General features: G+C 37.9%; 2 protein-coding genes across 2 annotated transcripts; both read right to left on the bottom strand.

The window, feature by feature from the left end:
- Positions 1-1,973: 1,973 nt before the first annotated feature.
- Positions 1,974-4,485, bottom strand: LOC146687291 (CD48 antigen-like). The gene is made up of 4 exons (XM_085439637.1): positions 4,401-4,485; positions 2,938-3,237; positions 2,575-2,859; positions 1,974-2,174 (listed from the first exon to the last, which is right to left on the bottom strand). The coding sequence occupies exons 1-4, from the start codon at positions 4,447-4,449 to the stop codon at positions 2,056-2,058; spliced, it is 753 nt and encodes a 250-aa protein (XP_085295763.1). The 5' UTR covers positions 4,450-4,485; the 3' UTR covers positions 1,974-2,055.
- Positions 4,486-9,308: 4,823 nt separating this feature from the next.
- On the bottom strand, positions 9,309-11,933 carry LOC146687290 (uncharacterized). The gene is made up of 3 exons (XM_085439640.1): positions 11,567-11,933; positions 11,198-11,479; positions 9,309-9,548 (listed from the first exon to the last, which is right to left on the bottom strand). Exons 1-3 carry the CDS (start codon positions 11,913-11,915, stop codon positions 9,418-9,420), a joined length of 762 nt encoding a protein of 253 aa, XP_085295766.1. The 5' UTR covers positions 11,916-11,933; the 3' UTR covers positions 9,309-9,417.
- Positions 11,934-13,079: the final 1,146 nt, after the last annotated feature.

The raw sequence follows: 13,079 nt of genomic DNA, 5'->3' as shown, positions 1-13,079 counted from the left end.
TATTGGAATTACATGTTTGGCCTTTTACCAGCCAAACTGAGATATATTACAATACTGATGTCAGTTGTTTCATGAAGTCTGAGTTTCTCTTTATTTCTCTTGTACAAGAATATACTTGTACCAAAAAAAAAGTCAAGAAAAACTCATCTTATTTAAAGGATTTCTGTCATTGTCTGTTGTGAAGTTAGAACTTCATATTTTCATAAACATTTCAAGTCTTTTTACCTGATTGGCTTTTTGATTTTCAAGAATCAGATCTAAAAATGGAACCGTTGTTTTCTGCAAACACAGTATCTGTTGCTGATTCCTTCTACTAAGTTTCGTTCACTCTCTTTATGTCTGTTTCCTCCGCCTCCTCAAGAACAAAAAGCACTCTACTCAGCAACCCTCCTCTGGCACTCTCTGATTAATTGACAAAGTTAGCACTGCGGCTGGTATTTATCGACTCGTTGTGAGAGAGGGCAACCTTGACCCAATAAATTATCACAGATATATTGTTGTAAAATCATGGTAGTGACTTCAAGCAGAATCATGTGCAATAATGACTGTTACGGGAGTAACAAGTATTTGTACTGCACTCTACACACAGGCACAACAGCAAGCACAAAGTGAAACGTCAAACAGAGAGATGTGTAGGTGTATTTGAACCCAACTTTATGCAGACAGGAAGTCTCTGCTTGACTGAACTTCCTTTAAAGACAGATTGTAAAACGTAAATGCAACACACCCTGCATGCTGTATGAAACAGTATATGCAGTATATCATAACATTGGTTGTTACATCTACATGTTAACTCCTTACAACTGAAGGAGATGAATAAAAGATTATTACTATAGTTCAGAAAGTAAATATTAAATGCATATATCACATTTATCACATTTCACGCAAGGTTTAGTTTGTGGCTGTTAAGAACTACAGTATACCCCAAAGAGGTTGTGGTTCAGTTTGCTGCCTCAGTCCTTTCCTGATCATGTACACACAGACACACAAAGTTCAGACATTAGAACAGTCTCTTTTACTACTCATTTAACATACTGATCAAAAGGCAAACAGTTGTCCCTTCTATTTTCCCTGGTGAATTTCATGTTTCTATCCACTGAGTTGATGTGAACAGCGAAGGCTTCTACTTCTTGGGTTTTGGTTTTAACCCAGGTTTCCTCCACATCTGTACCGGTGGCTAGGTGCTGTCACTGTGAAAGAGCCCAAAGATTTACTTTCACTTCCTCCGTGTCAAGGCTACTTACAATGAGTGGCACTTTTGTCAGTGAAAACCCTTGTTGTATTTAAAATAAGTGGTGTAAAGGCAGAGTTCTAACAGCAAATCTGATTGGAGGGAAAACATTCTAGCTCCGATAGTGGCGCGGTGCTAGGAAATGTTGTTGGTGGCTGAGTTTATACTGCTAATGATGAGTCTGAGTAGGACTCCTTCTTTCTGGATCTTTATAAGTCCGTATACACAGGCTATAGCATCCCCTGGGTACAGATGGTTATACTTAGAGCAGTCATTGGCTTTCTTATGCAAGTTAATGCTTGTGGGGTCTCATAGGTATTGTCACTGAGGAGTGTAGTAATCGTGGGAAGATAATCAGCTGAGCTGAATACAACAGTGCACCTCCCTTCGTCAGCTGGTAATATGTTAATGTTTTGGTCTTTGCACGGGGAGGTGATGGCCTTCATTTCTTGCATTGTGAAATTGCACAGAGGAATTCAATCACTTGGTAATCGTGTTGGACAGGTGGGCAGACCAGCTCAAAAGTAACACACTGCCCTCTTCTGGTGAGGTTTAAGAAACACATTTGCCTCAGGAGCAAATCCTCAAACATTTTCATGATGGGTTTAACTAATAAATAATCATGACTGTTTTCTTGTCTTTAGATGTACCGTATGATGTTGGCTTGAGTGCATTGTTGCATTTCTTATGCACAATTTTGTGTTTCCATTGTATAAGATAAAGAAACAGGGATTTATTTTTTAACCAAAGCTGCTACAAGTGAAAAAACAAACAAGCACAGAAGTTTTCTACATAAGACTGAGCTTTATATACATTAGAAAGGTTTATTTTTGCTTCTTTTTCTTCTCCATGAGATGCACACTGATGACAGCAATCACCATGATAATCAGACCGACAGAGAACACGACTGTCTTCACCACACAGACGGAGATCCCATCTGAACCTGCAACACAGGAAAACAGACAGATTTCTCACAAAATGAAAACAGCATATCCAAACAGCTAATCCAAACGTTGAACAACAACAGAGCCCAAGTTCTAAACCACTAATTTCTCTAAAAAATGTGAATAGCAGTTTGTGAACTTTGTAACTGACCAAACTTTTTATTTCCAAATACAGGAAATGTATAGCAAAGTTTCAGTGACTGAGCTTGTGCAATAGCAGATTTGAAAACAGATAAGTTACTCAGACCAATAACAATTATTGTGAGATGTTACATTTTTGTTTTGACTTGATAATAATCTCACCAGAAGAAATATCTTTTTGTTCATCAAAAGTAAGTTGTTAGTCCAACACATTTGGTGACATATCTGCGGGTGGGGACAATTTACTGATGGTCTTACCTGATTTTCTTTCACAGTACGGCTTGATCACCTTCTTGTTCGCTTTCCAGCTCACTTTGTTGCTATGATTACAAAAGATGGTATCTTGCTGCAAGTAAACAATCAGAGAATAAAAATATTTTGAGACGTTTAAGCTCTTTTCTTCCACTTGCAGGCAGTTTTGGGCATCACATCTAAAAATGCTGCTGATGTTAAACTCCACTGTGCTGCAGGTCACAGTGAGGTTACAGGAGTCTGAACTGCTGGAAAGATGGTCCACTGTCAGCTCAGGACGAGATACTGGATCTGGGGAATAAAAAAAACTGTGAATGGATGTTTCTGATGTATCAACATTTAAAAACTGTACTGGCAAGAGAAACGTACCTTGGACTATGACCTTGTATTCAGCTATACTTTGCTCTTGTCCTCCAACCACAACTGCAGCATAATCTCCACAGTCGCTGTGTTTTACATTCTTTAATACCAAAGAGAAATTTCGTCCAAAGACCTCAGCTCTTCCTTCATAACTGTCAAACAATATTGCTTCTTTATTATAACTAATTTTGCCAACATAATTAGTAATATTATACTTCCAGAAAAAGTCAGTCTTTTTGTCAAGTACAACAGATTTCTTTACATCTAGGTGTAAATCACTTCCATGAAGGAGAAACACGTTTTGGAGGCCTAAAAGAACAGAAAAACAAAAATGTGTTGTCAGAATCATGTCATGTTCACCTGTGATTCCTTACTTTTATCAGATACAATAATGAAAATGAAAACAAAGGCTTGAAATAATACATGCACAATGAATTGAGAATACACAAAATTTTTAATGAGATGTCTCAGAATATAAAGATCTTTTTCTACATTGTCTGTTAAAAGTGCTGCTTTGTGATTTGAGAGTCTTGAGAATTCATTAGTTATTATTAGTAATATTATATATTCTACCGCACCATTTATCTTCAATGAGTTCTGAAACTTTGATCCATTGAGCTGTCCAATAGCCTAATGAGAGGTGTTTAAATCACTTTTGTATAATCTGTGCTATATTGGTTCCAGCTCCAACAGTGTAAAATGACAGAGGCATACAGTATATTTTCATTATGACCAAATTAATATAAATTATTTTTGTTTGTGCTATGGTAACTATAGTAGGGCTTGTTTTTGTGGCGTTAACAGGATACGTTTCTCGAGGTTTCATGAATAAAACATACTCCAGTAGAGAATCTGTAATCTATATTGCGTCACACCAGGAGAATACGGAAAATTACATTTTTAGAATGAGTGAAAACACGGCATTTCACCAGGATTTCAAACTAAAACTTGGAACATAAGGAGCTCGAGAGCAGGTGACCATAGTGAACATATCCAGGAACAAATACAACCACCTTTTCAAACTGAAAATTCTGGGTCACCTCACTGACCTATTAATCTTGCTTCATAGCACACTACTTTGGCATTATTGTTGGCAGTAACAGGTAAGAACCTTTACTTCCATTAACTACTTTGACAAACCGTCTTCAGACTCCGAAAGAAGCACATCGAATGCAATCACGATGTACTTTAAGACTTTAATATTAAACAAAGCCACTCGTGCTACTAACCCCTTCTTCCATACTGCTCTAATAGAATGGTACACGATTACAGATGACACATATTCATTACTAATCAAAAAATAACAACTACTATAAAATAAAAGGTTTGCTCTTTTCCTGTTTGCCACTGTTGTTCCTGGTGTTCAGTTTGCTGATCACAATAAAACAAAACGTAACAGGAAATAACACACCAGCAACAAAACATGTCTCATTGCTTTGTGTGTAAATGATCAGGCAGATATCTTTTCATACCTTGTGCCTCAGTGCAGAACAGCAGCGCCAGTACCACCAAGAAAAACATTGTATAGTCTTAAGCTTAATGCAACACCATCAAAGCCATCAGTGTGTTACTTCTGTTTACAGCAATGATGGAACCCACAAAGCCCACCTCTTTTCACAACTTTGTTTCCTTGTCACAGACTGTCAGTGCAAAAACAAACACAAAAACATCTCCTCTATAATTTCCTCTCAGAGCCCTTTGGCACCAGTTAATAATTGTTGGAAAGAACTGAAATAATTGTTAAGGAAACAGTTTTAAATGTAAGTGCACAAAAAAGTACTAGTACTTCAATATGCATCTAAAAGGGCATGTTTTTCACAGGAAAAGCTGAGTCTCGCCTCGCTAACACACAAAAGAGCAGGAAAAGTTCATGCAGAAGTGATATCTTCTGTTGTCAGTTTTAATGTCTTGGTCTTACTTTGAATAAGAATTCAAACAGATTGTCTTAAAAAAACATTTAAAAAGAAGTTGTGGCGTGGGTGTGGTCCTTGGCCAGCTGCAGAGGAGGCGTGACGCAGTGAGCTCCCGGGGCGGCGCAGGGGCGGGGTGAACAGGTGTGCTGGGATCTGACAGTGATTGTGTCTCTTTATGTGTTGGCAGTGACAGACGGAGACGGAACGTGACAGCAGAGAAAGAGAGCGCGGAGTATATGTGTCCACTACAACCCGAGCTTAATAAAAAGTTCTGCACTGTCAAAAGTCGCTCCGGCTGGTATTTCTTGGGTCCACCGTTACAGAAGTGTAGTAGTAAAGTGTATCCTATACTATCGAAGAATTTAGTGTATGAACTGTATAAACTTGAGAATAGGTTAAAGAAAAAACTGTACTGAGTACTTAATATTTTGCAGCAGATGTACTATTGACCTGTAGACTACCCAGAATTACTATTTTAAACACCTGATGTTGTAGTTGAGTTGGCGAGGAAATGGAAAAAAAAGGATTTTCATCAGCGTCAAAGTGATTCTGGAAACTGCCAGAGGGGAAAGTGGTACTTTGGTGGTGCATAGTGTGGATGGTGTGCTGCCAACATTGAGCGGTGGAAGGATTACTAGGAGGATCCCGCTGAGGAAGCAGAGGTGGTTGGCTTCTTCCTTAGAGACTGGGTGAGGGGTTTGATAGTTTGGGAGGTACTCAGTGTATAGCTCCTACTCCTCCACACCTAGGGAGCCAACTGAGTAGTTCAATCATCTGACTAGAAAGCCCTGTGTGCAACTCCTGTGCCACGTGTTCTGGGGATGCTCAGGCCCAGGGGAAGAGAGCAGGGCTGCAAAGATTCGTCTCCATAATGAATGACATCAACTATAAAGATGCGTCATATTGTAAAACCACGTAATAAATGCGCTTTTCTAACTGCAATACATTACAGGAAGCTATGGGGGCAGCAGTACCGCCTAATAACGTCTGCCAAAACTGCACTCGAGGAAGAACGTAGTCAAACGGCAAAACAGGAGGAGGGAAAAAAAATGGAGGCGGGGAATTTAAAATATGTAAAAGCATTTCACAGAAAACGCACAAAATTAAAAGCAGACTGTGCAAAGCGGAGCATTACTCCAGTGCACGAGAACTAAAATGCACCGACACCCTTGAGCTGTGACGTCAGTTTAATTGGCATTAAGCACTTTATTTTTATTTATTTTAGCCATTTTTAAATGGTAAATGGTCTGTATTTATATAGCGCTTTACTAGTCCCTAAGGACCCCAAAGCGCTTTACATATCCAGTCATCCACCCATTCACACACACATTCACTCACATTTTTAGTTTCCTATTTTCACATTTTTTTTTTGTTTAAATACTACTAGCATTTTAATTTATATTACCTAATATTTTGATTAATTTCATTTTTTAGCCTGATGGTAATGTTAAAATTACATTTGATTATTTTCAAATTCATGTTTCCTGGGTCATAATTTTAACTTGCTGTGGGATGAGACAACAGGGTGATTCACAGGTGGGAAGACTTGAGCAGGTGAGGTACTTTAGCCTAGAACAGGAGGTTTGCCCACAGGAAGCAGAGATAATAATTATTAAAATAATCATTGACTAATTAAAGAAAAATCAGGCAGATTAGTTGAAAATGAAAATAATCATTAGTTGCAGTAGAGAGATTCCCTCTGTCTAGTAGCCCTGGGAATACCAAGGTGTTCCCTTAGATGAGCTAGATGTGGGGGGTCTCACTTATTTACTTAGGAAGCTGTCCCTCCGGCATAAATTACCCTGATTTCAACTTGATAAGAAAAACATAAACATAAAGGCTGCTTTACCCATTAACGTTTATTTGTTCTGCAGCACTTGCCTCTAAAGGTCCTGAATGCTATTTGGACTAATATTGATTAATACTCATATATACGCCTTTATTGTTTCACAAGGGGTTAAAAACAGAATATCCACATTTTAGACTTGAATTGCAGATTTTATTACAGCAGCTTGGCAGGAGCTAAGCAAAAGCCAAAATAAATAAGAGAAGTATAATCAAATCACATCAATTCTACTCATTTAATTAACCCACTCTAAGCTAATGTTGATTTTTTCTTATCTTTGGGGTGAGAGAGGTTGGTGGTGAGACAGTTCCAGCACCATAGATGTGTTCCACCTCAGTGCTCTGTGTTAATGGAAATGTTTAGGAAAGCAGGATTTCTCAAAGTTATAATTCACAGGGCAAACCCTGGTCTTGAGACTCTGCGATCCACCTGGTAAATAATGGAAGTCCAAACCTTCTCAGAATTATAATTCAACATGTGAATAATGATGATGATGATGATGAGCAGAAATAGAGCCAAATCCAAGTCTGCAATTTCAGTCCACTGGCCAATCTCCCCCTGGGGACTCTGCTAGAATTTTCAGCGGTGAACTTCTGGAATCCCTTTGAACTGCGAGATGAGCAGTTCAAAGGGTTGAACTGCTGCAGACTGACCCAGTAGACCTCCAGGCAATTTATGCTTTATCAAGTGCCCAGTCGCCCCACCTATCTCTCTCTAATATCTAGCCAACCAATCAGATGTTTACACAAGTTTCACTGATCTTCAGCCAGACCTCAATATTCTTTCCATTTATGACCTTTCACCCACTTTAACTAAGGCGAAGGCCATTTCATTTCATGACTTCATTCAGTTGAGATTTCATTAGCACATTCACTTCACATAATTCCTTTTAATACAGATAGTTGTTTCTTTAAAACTTTTGCGTTTGTCATTCATATTCATTAAATACAATATATTCAATGCAATCCCCCTTTTCACTAAATCATACACTTTAAAAGTCAGACATTCAGTGTTCTTAGCATGCTCTCATTCACACACTCACACTCATATCTCTCAAGGCTGTTTCTACAGCTAGGCCTGAGTTAGGCCTGTCTCTAAAATCATTATTCTCTTTTCTTACTTTTCCTTATTCATCATTTTAGCCTCAAACATCTTTAAATTTACAGATTATGTTCTGACCAGTATTGCACATAATTAACTATCAGCAAAATCACATATGAATAATAATTCTGTGTTTAACCTTTACAACATTTAACTCTATTTTTCTTGTTCAAAAGTATAATGATGGGTTGGTGACATAGTTCTTATCCTCTTAAACTCCGACATGAATAAACAGGTCGATGATGGATTCGCGTTTACACACACAAACATTAGAATTTGCATTTTCACTACTCAGACTGCATCTCTCTGTTAACATTTAGATCAAACTTCAATCTTTGATCTTAAACCTTATAGATGATCTACTTACTATCAGAATGGGAAAAGGTCTTTCTAGCATTGTGACCATTTCAACACATAAGCCTCATATGGCTCTCTTCCACAGCATCCTGTCTTCCTTCTCTCACCCCAAACGGTCGTGGCAGATGGCTGCCCCTCCCTGAGCCTGGTTCTGCTGGAGGTTTCATCCTGTTAAAAGGGAGTTTTTCCTTCCCTCTGTTGCCAAAGTGCTTGCTCGTAGGGGGTCATAATTGTTGGGGGGTTTTCTGTATGTATTATTGTTGGGTGTACCTTACAATATGAAGCGCCTTGAGGCGACTGCTGTTGTGATTTCAGAATCAGAATCAGAATCAGAATACTTTATTCATCCCGAGGGAAATTAGGGGTTACAGCAGGCAGCACGCTAATGGCGCATGCGCACTCACAAAGGAACCTTCTGACCAACTTTACACAAACATCACATTGGGCAGGCATGTCAGAAGGTAGGCTGATAGGAAAAAAACAACGAAAATACACTACATGAGGTAAGAGGAGGAGAAAAAAAAAACTCCACTCAGACTGAGCTCCTAGTGGGAGAACAGTTTGATAAAAGAAAAAACACCTCAGCACAAAAGCACATGACTATCAATACACCATAGAAACACGAGACAAGCAACAGGGGCGGGTAAAGGGTAAGAGAGAGCCGGCGTAGACAGCGCATCCGGTCCTGCAGCATCTGTGCTGGTCCAGTTGACTGCTATCATCCCCGGTAGGGCACAAGCATCGAAGGCGTTGGAAAGGGAGGGGGATGAGTGAGTGCTTATCAGTGTAAGTGTGTGTGTGTGCGTGTCCATAGTTTAGCTGAGACAGTGTCCTTCGGCCTATCAGGCTAAGTAAACAGTCCTCCAGCCAATCCAGGTGTCCTTCATGGGGCGGGAAGAATAGTCATCACACAGTCGTTATCAGGGAGTTGTTTTGGTGGGCTTGGCGCTATATAAATAAAATTGAACTGAACTGAAGGCTGGGTATCAGCTGTGATGGCACGGTGCATCTCTCCTTACTCCACGTTACACAACAGTAACCCACTGCCCTCTTCTGGTCGTGTTCTGGAAACACACACAGTTAGGCAAAATCGGACCCATAAATACAGTTTTTGCTGATGTTTTTTTTAAAGAACAAATCCTCAAAAAAAAAAATCAACATTGAGTAAAGCATTATTTTTCCAAAGTGAAAAGATTTTTAAAAAATTATTAATACATGCCCTGTGAAATTTTCTTGTGAAGTATTTATGTACGTTTGTAGTCTGGTCCATTTTTATCTTTTCTTCTTATGCTTTGCTATGAGGTAGACACTGATTACAGCCAACACCATGATGATCAGACTGATGGAGAGCAGGACTGCCTTCAGCAGACAGATGGAGATGCCATCAGAGGGAGTCTCTGAACCTGCAACACAGAAAACCATGACTTCACCACAAACTCAGATCCAGAATGTGACATTAAGCACAAGATGGTCAAAAGAAAACTACTAAGGTCTAAATTTGAATTTAAATAGATTTAATAGCAATTTTTTTTTACTTTGTAACTTAGTGAACTCTAATTCAAAATACATGCAAGTACATGCATAAAAGGCTCCAAAGAAAGACCTTATGCAATACCACGTTTTAAGTTTTCAATATTTAATCAATTATTTTTCACTCTTTCTGATAGGTTTGTAGCTTGAACCTATCCGCTGGAACGTTGAAGACAATATAATTACACAGCAAAGCAAGACATGGGTAGGCAAAGTTCTTCATGTTACTCATGCATGAGGGAGACCTGCCTGGAGTCAAGTGTCGTTCCACCACTTGACCTCCGTCAGACTCTCAGCCAGGTTCCCCACAGCACTCCTTTTATTGTGGTTACATGAATATGCATAGGGTCATTAACATATAACATCTTACATAGGTATACATGTGAACAAAGAATACTGCGTGTGTGTGTGTGTGTGTGTGTGTGTGTGTGTGTGTGTGTGTGTGTGTGTGTGTGTGTGTGTGTGTGTGTGATTTGTGTGAGGTCAAGATGTGACCCGCTGGTGCCAGGAGTCTAACGGGTCCATCTAAACAAAAGGCTCTTACACTCAAACAGATATACGTGTGTTTGCTATACCATATATCAATAAGAAAAGATAAAACCTCTCCTAGGGGGTATGTGATCTATGCCAGGACACTCTGTGGAGGAGTGAACGCACTCCCCTCTTCATGCTACACAGAGTTGTTACAGACCTCCTAGGATGAGACATTCTTTCAATCTACAAATGATTATATACTTCTAAGCATATATGGTTAAATATTTCTAAGCATAAATGACAATCAACAATACAAAACCTAACACTTTCTGCTTTTTGTCATGTCAAACATAACAACAAACTACTTGTAAGCCTAACAAAAAGGTTCAAGATTTATGTTATTATTTTTATGAGCCAATGTTCCACATGTACTTATTTGTATTTTTCTAAGTTTGTGAACATATTTAATTGGAAACACTAAATTTTTATTTTAAAAAAAGAATTGCTCCCACTCTTTAAGTTTAATTCCAACCTATAAATTGAAATCAAGTACCAAAGGCTGTGACTTTCTTGGCTGATTCTCAGCAGGTCTGAGTTTCAGTGTCACATTCAAAAGTGCTGCTAATGTGGGTTTAGTCTCTCAGTTTCTTTCTTTTTTTTATCACTAGGAAGCTACTGACAAATTTGGTGGTATATCTGTGGTGGAGAACATAAAACAAAACACTACATCAAATACAATGCATGATAAAAATATTATGCAAATACTTCTCCCAAAAATGAATGGGTATATTCCATTTGAAAAAGCAGCACTACTAATGGGAAGAAATTTATGAATGAACAGTAATTAATTATCAACATTATCTACCCAGGTCTTTAACATCAGTTTGCTATTAAATTCTATTTCAGATAAATAGAAGCAGACAAATGATTTCATATGATTAATTTTGCACTGCTTGTTGTGGTTCTGTGCTTATATAATACTCAACATGCACCTTGGACTATGACCTTGTATTCAGCTACCCTTTGTGAGATTGTCTTTTATTCTTACCTGAAAGTGTCTTGCAGTAAGATGTTATCTTTTCTGTCTTGTGTTTCCAGCTCACTTGGTTGCTGTGATTACAGATGATGAAGTCTTGCTGCAAATAAATAATGAGAGTGGAAGAACAGGGCTTGGCTTTTTTTCTATTTTCTACATGAGAGCAGTTTTGGGTGTCACATCTAAACCTGCTGCTGATGTGAGAATCCACTGTGCTGCAGGTCACAGTGAGGTTACAGGAGTTTGAACCGCTGTCCACAGAGTCCACTGTCAGGTTAACTGGAGAAACTGGATCTGAGGAGCAACAACAGGCACAAAGAGATTTACAGCTGGTCTATGCTGCATGAGTATTTAACAGTTATAATAAAAATAGAAACCTACCTTGGACTATGACCTTGTATTCAGCTACCCTCTGGTTTTGTTCCCCACTTACTATTGCAATATAATCTCCGCTGTCACTGTGTTGCACATTCTTCAACAGCAAAGAATTATTTTGTACAAAAATCTTAGCCCTGCCTTTATATGTGCTAAACACTACTGAATTAAGATAATTACTTTTAGCTACTATGTGAATGATATTAAATCTCCAGAAAAAATCTGCCCCTTCGGTGAGTGCAACAGAGCCTTTTATATCCAGAAGTAAGTCTTTTCCATGCTCCACGAACACATGTTCAGGCCCTAAATAAAGACAAATAATAATTATAATAATATCATAATCAAGTACATCCATGTTTATTGTTTCTGTTGGTTGCATGTGTTTTTGTTATGATCACAAGTTGATTGAAAAAAAAATGTCTTGATAAATCAATCAATCAATCAATCAATCAATCAATCAATCAATCAATCAATCAATCAATCAATCAATCACCCTTTAAAAACATCCCAGAAAGTCAATTCTGAACATCTTTCACTCAAAACGCAGAAAAACAGAATCAGCTTGTTGGGAATTGATCAGCAATTATTTTTTTTAGCAGTAAGCTAATTGTCTAAGGAGCTTGGAAAGAAAAGTGTCTGGACATCAGTTCATCTTCTTGAGTTCTAGGGTCAAATGGTGGAGAGGTCTGGGCATTCCTCAGACAAACTTAACAATGTAGTGTATGCTGTACAGTGTACATGGGTCATTTCAGCTCAGGAAATCGCATGATAGGTGAGGCTAGGTTTTACAATGAGCTTACCCGAAACCTTGCCTGATTGTGACCTACATCCGTTTTCACACCTTGGCTCGTGTGAACTTAAGAAACTTCTCGGATGAGACGTGAAACATCTTCAAGCAACTTAAAGAAGTCAGGACACTTTTCTTTCCGAGCTCCTTATACTATCATGACCTGGATGACTAAGAACCTTCACAGACAGTAAGTTAATTATTAATTCAAACAGTTTTTATAACAAACTAGAAATTTACAGAATTGAATCAATTATAATTTGACAGAAACATCTAACCAATTAAAAGCATTTTGGACATCTTTGGTGGAATATCACTTAGTTAATACCAAATTCAAATTCAAATCAAATTCAAATTTTATTTGTCACGTACACAGTCATACACAGTACGATATGTAGTGAAATGCTTGGACAACTGCTCGTGACCTAAAGAAAACAAAAAAGGAAAGGCTATGAATAAGATAGGAAATAAATATGAAAAATTAAAAAGGGTAAATTTAACTAGGAAGGAATAAAATATAAATTAAGGTTAAAAATGAAATAACTGTACAACACAAATTAGAATGAAGGGTAAATTTAACTGGGAAGAATAAGATAAAATATATAAATTAAAGTTGAAAATAAAATAACTGTACAACAAAATACACAATACACAATATAGAACTATATAAGAATGTATGAAGAAATCTAAATATAAATAAATATATACACAATAACAGCAGCTGTACAAGTA

The sequence above is a fragment of the Copadichromis virginalis genome, linkage group LG18 (genome assembly GCF_057382275.1).
Source record: "Copadichromis virginalis isolate Kocher_CV1m ecotype Utaka linkage group LG18, C_Virginalis_male_GT1.1, whole genome shotgun sequence".
NCBI classification, from domain to species: domain Eukaryota; kingdom Metazoa; phylum Chordata; class Actinopteri; order Cichliformes; family Cichlidae; genus Copadichromis; species Copadichromis virginalis.
This window is presented reverse-complemented; position numbering and strand designations above follow the sequence as displayed.

What these genes read in the sequence shown, in the direction of transcription:
- LOC146687291 (XM_085439637.1), bottom strand. Translation starts at nt 4,449, where the DNA reads ATGTTTTTCTTGGTGGTACTGGCGCTGCTGTTCTGCACTGAGGCACAA. An exon ending in GTTCTGCACTGAGGCACAAG is followed by an intron (nt 3,238 to 4,400) that starts GTATGAAAAGAT and finishes CTGTTCTTTTAG; the next exon opens with GCCTCCAAAACGTGTTTCTC. An exon ending in GTACTGTGAAAGAAAATCAG is followed by an intron (nt 2,175 to 2,574) that starts GTAAGACCATCA and finishes CCTGTGTTGCAG; the next exon opens with GTTCAGATGGGATCTCCGTC.
- LOC146687290 (XM_085439640.1), bottom strand. Translation starts at nt 11,915, where the DNA reads ATGGATGTACTTGATTATGATATTATTATAATTATTATTTGTCTTTAT. An exon ending in ATACAAGGTCATAGTCCAAG is followed by an intron (nt 11,480 to 11,566) that starts GTAGGTTTCTAT and finishes GTTGCTCCTCAG; the next exon opens with ATCCAGTTTCTCCAGTTAAC. An exon ending in TTACTGCAAGACACTTTCAG is followed by an intron (nt 9,549 to 11,197) that starts GTAAGAATAAAA and finishes TCTGTGTTGCAG; the next exon opens with GTTCAGAGACTCCCTCTGAT.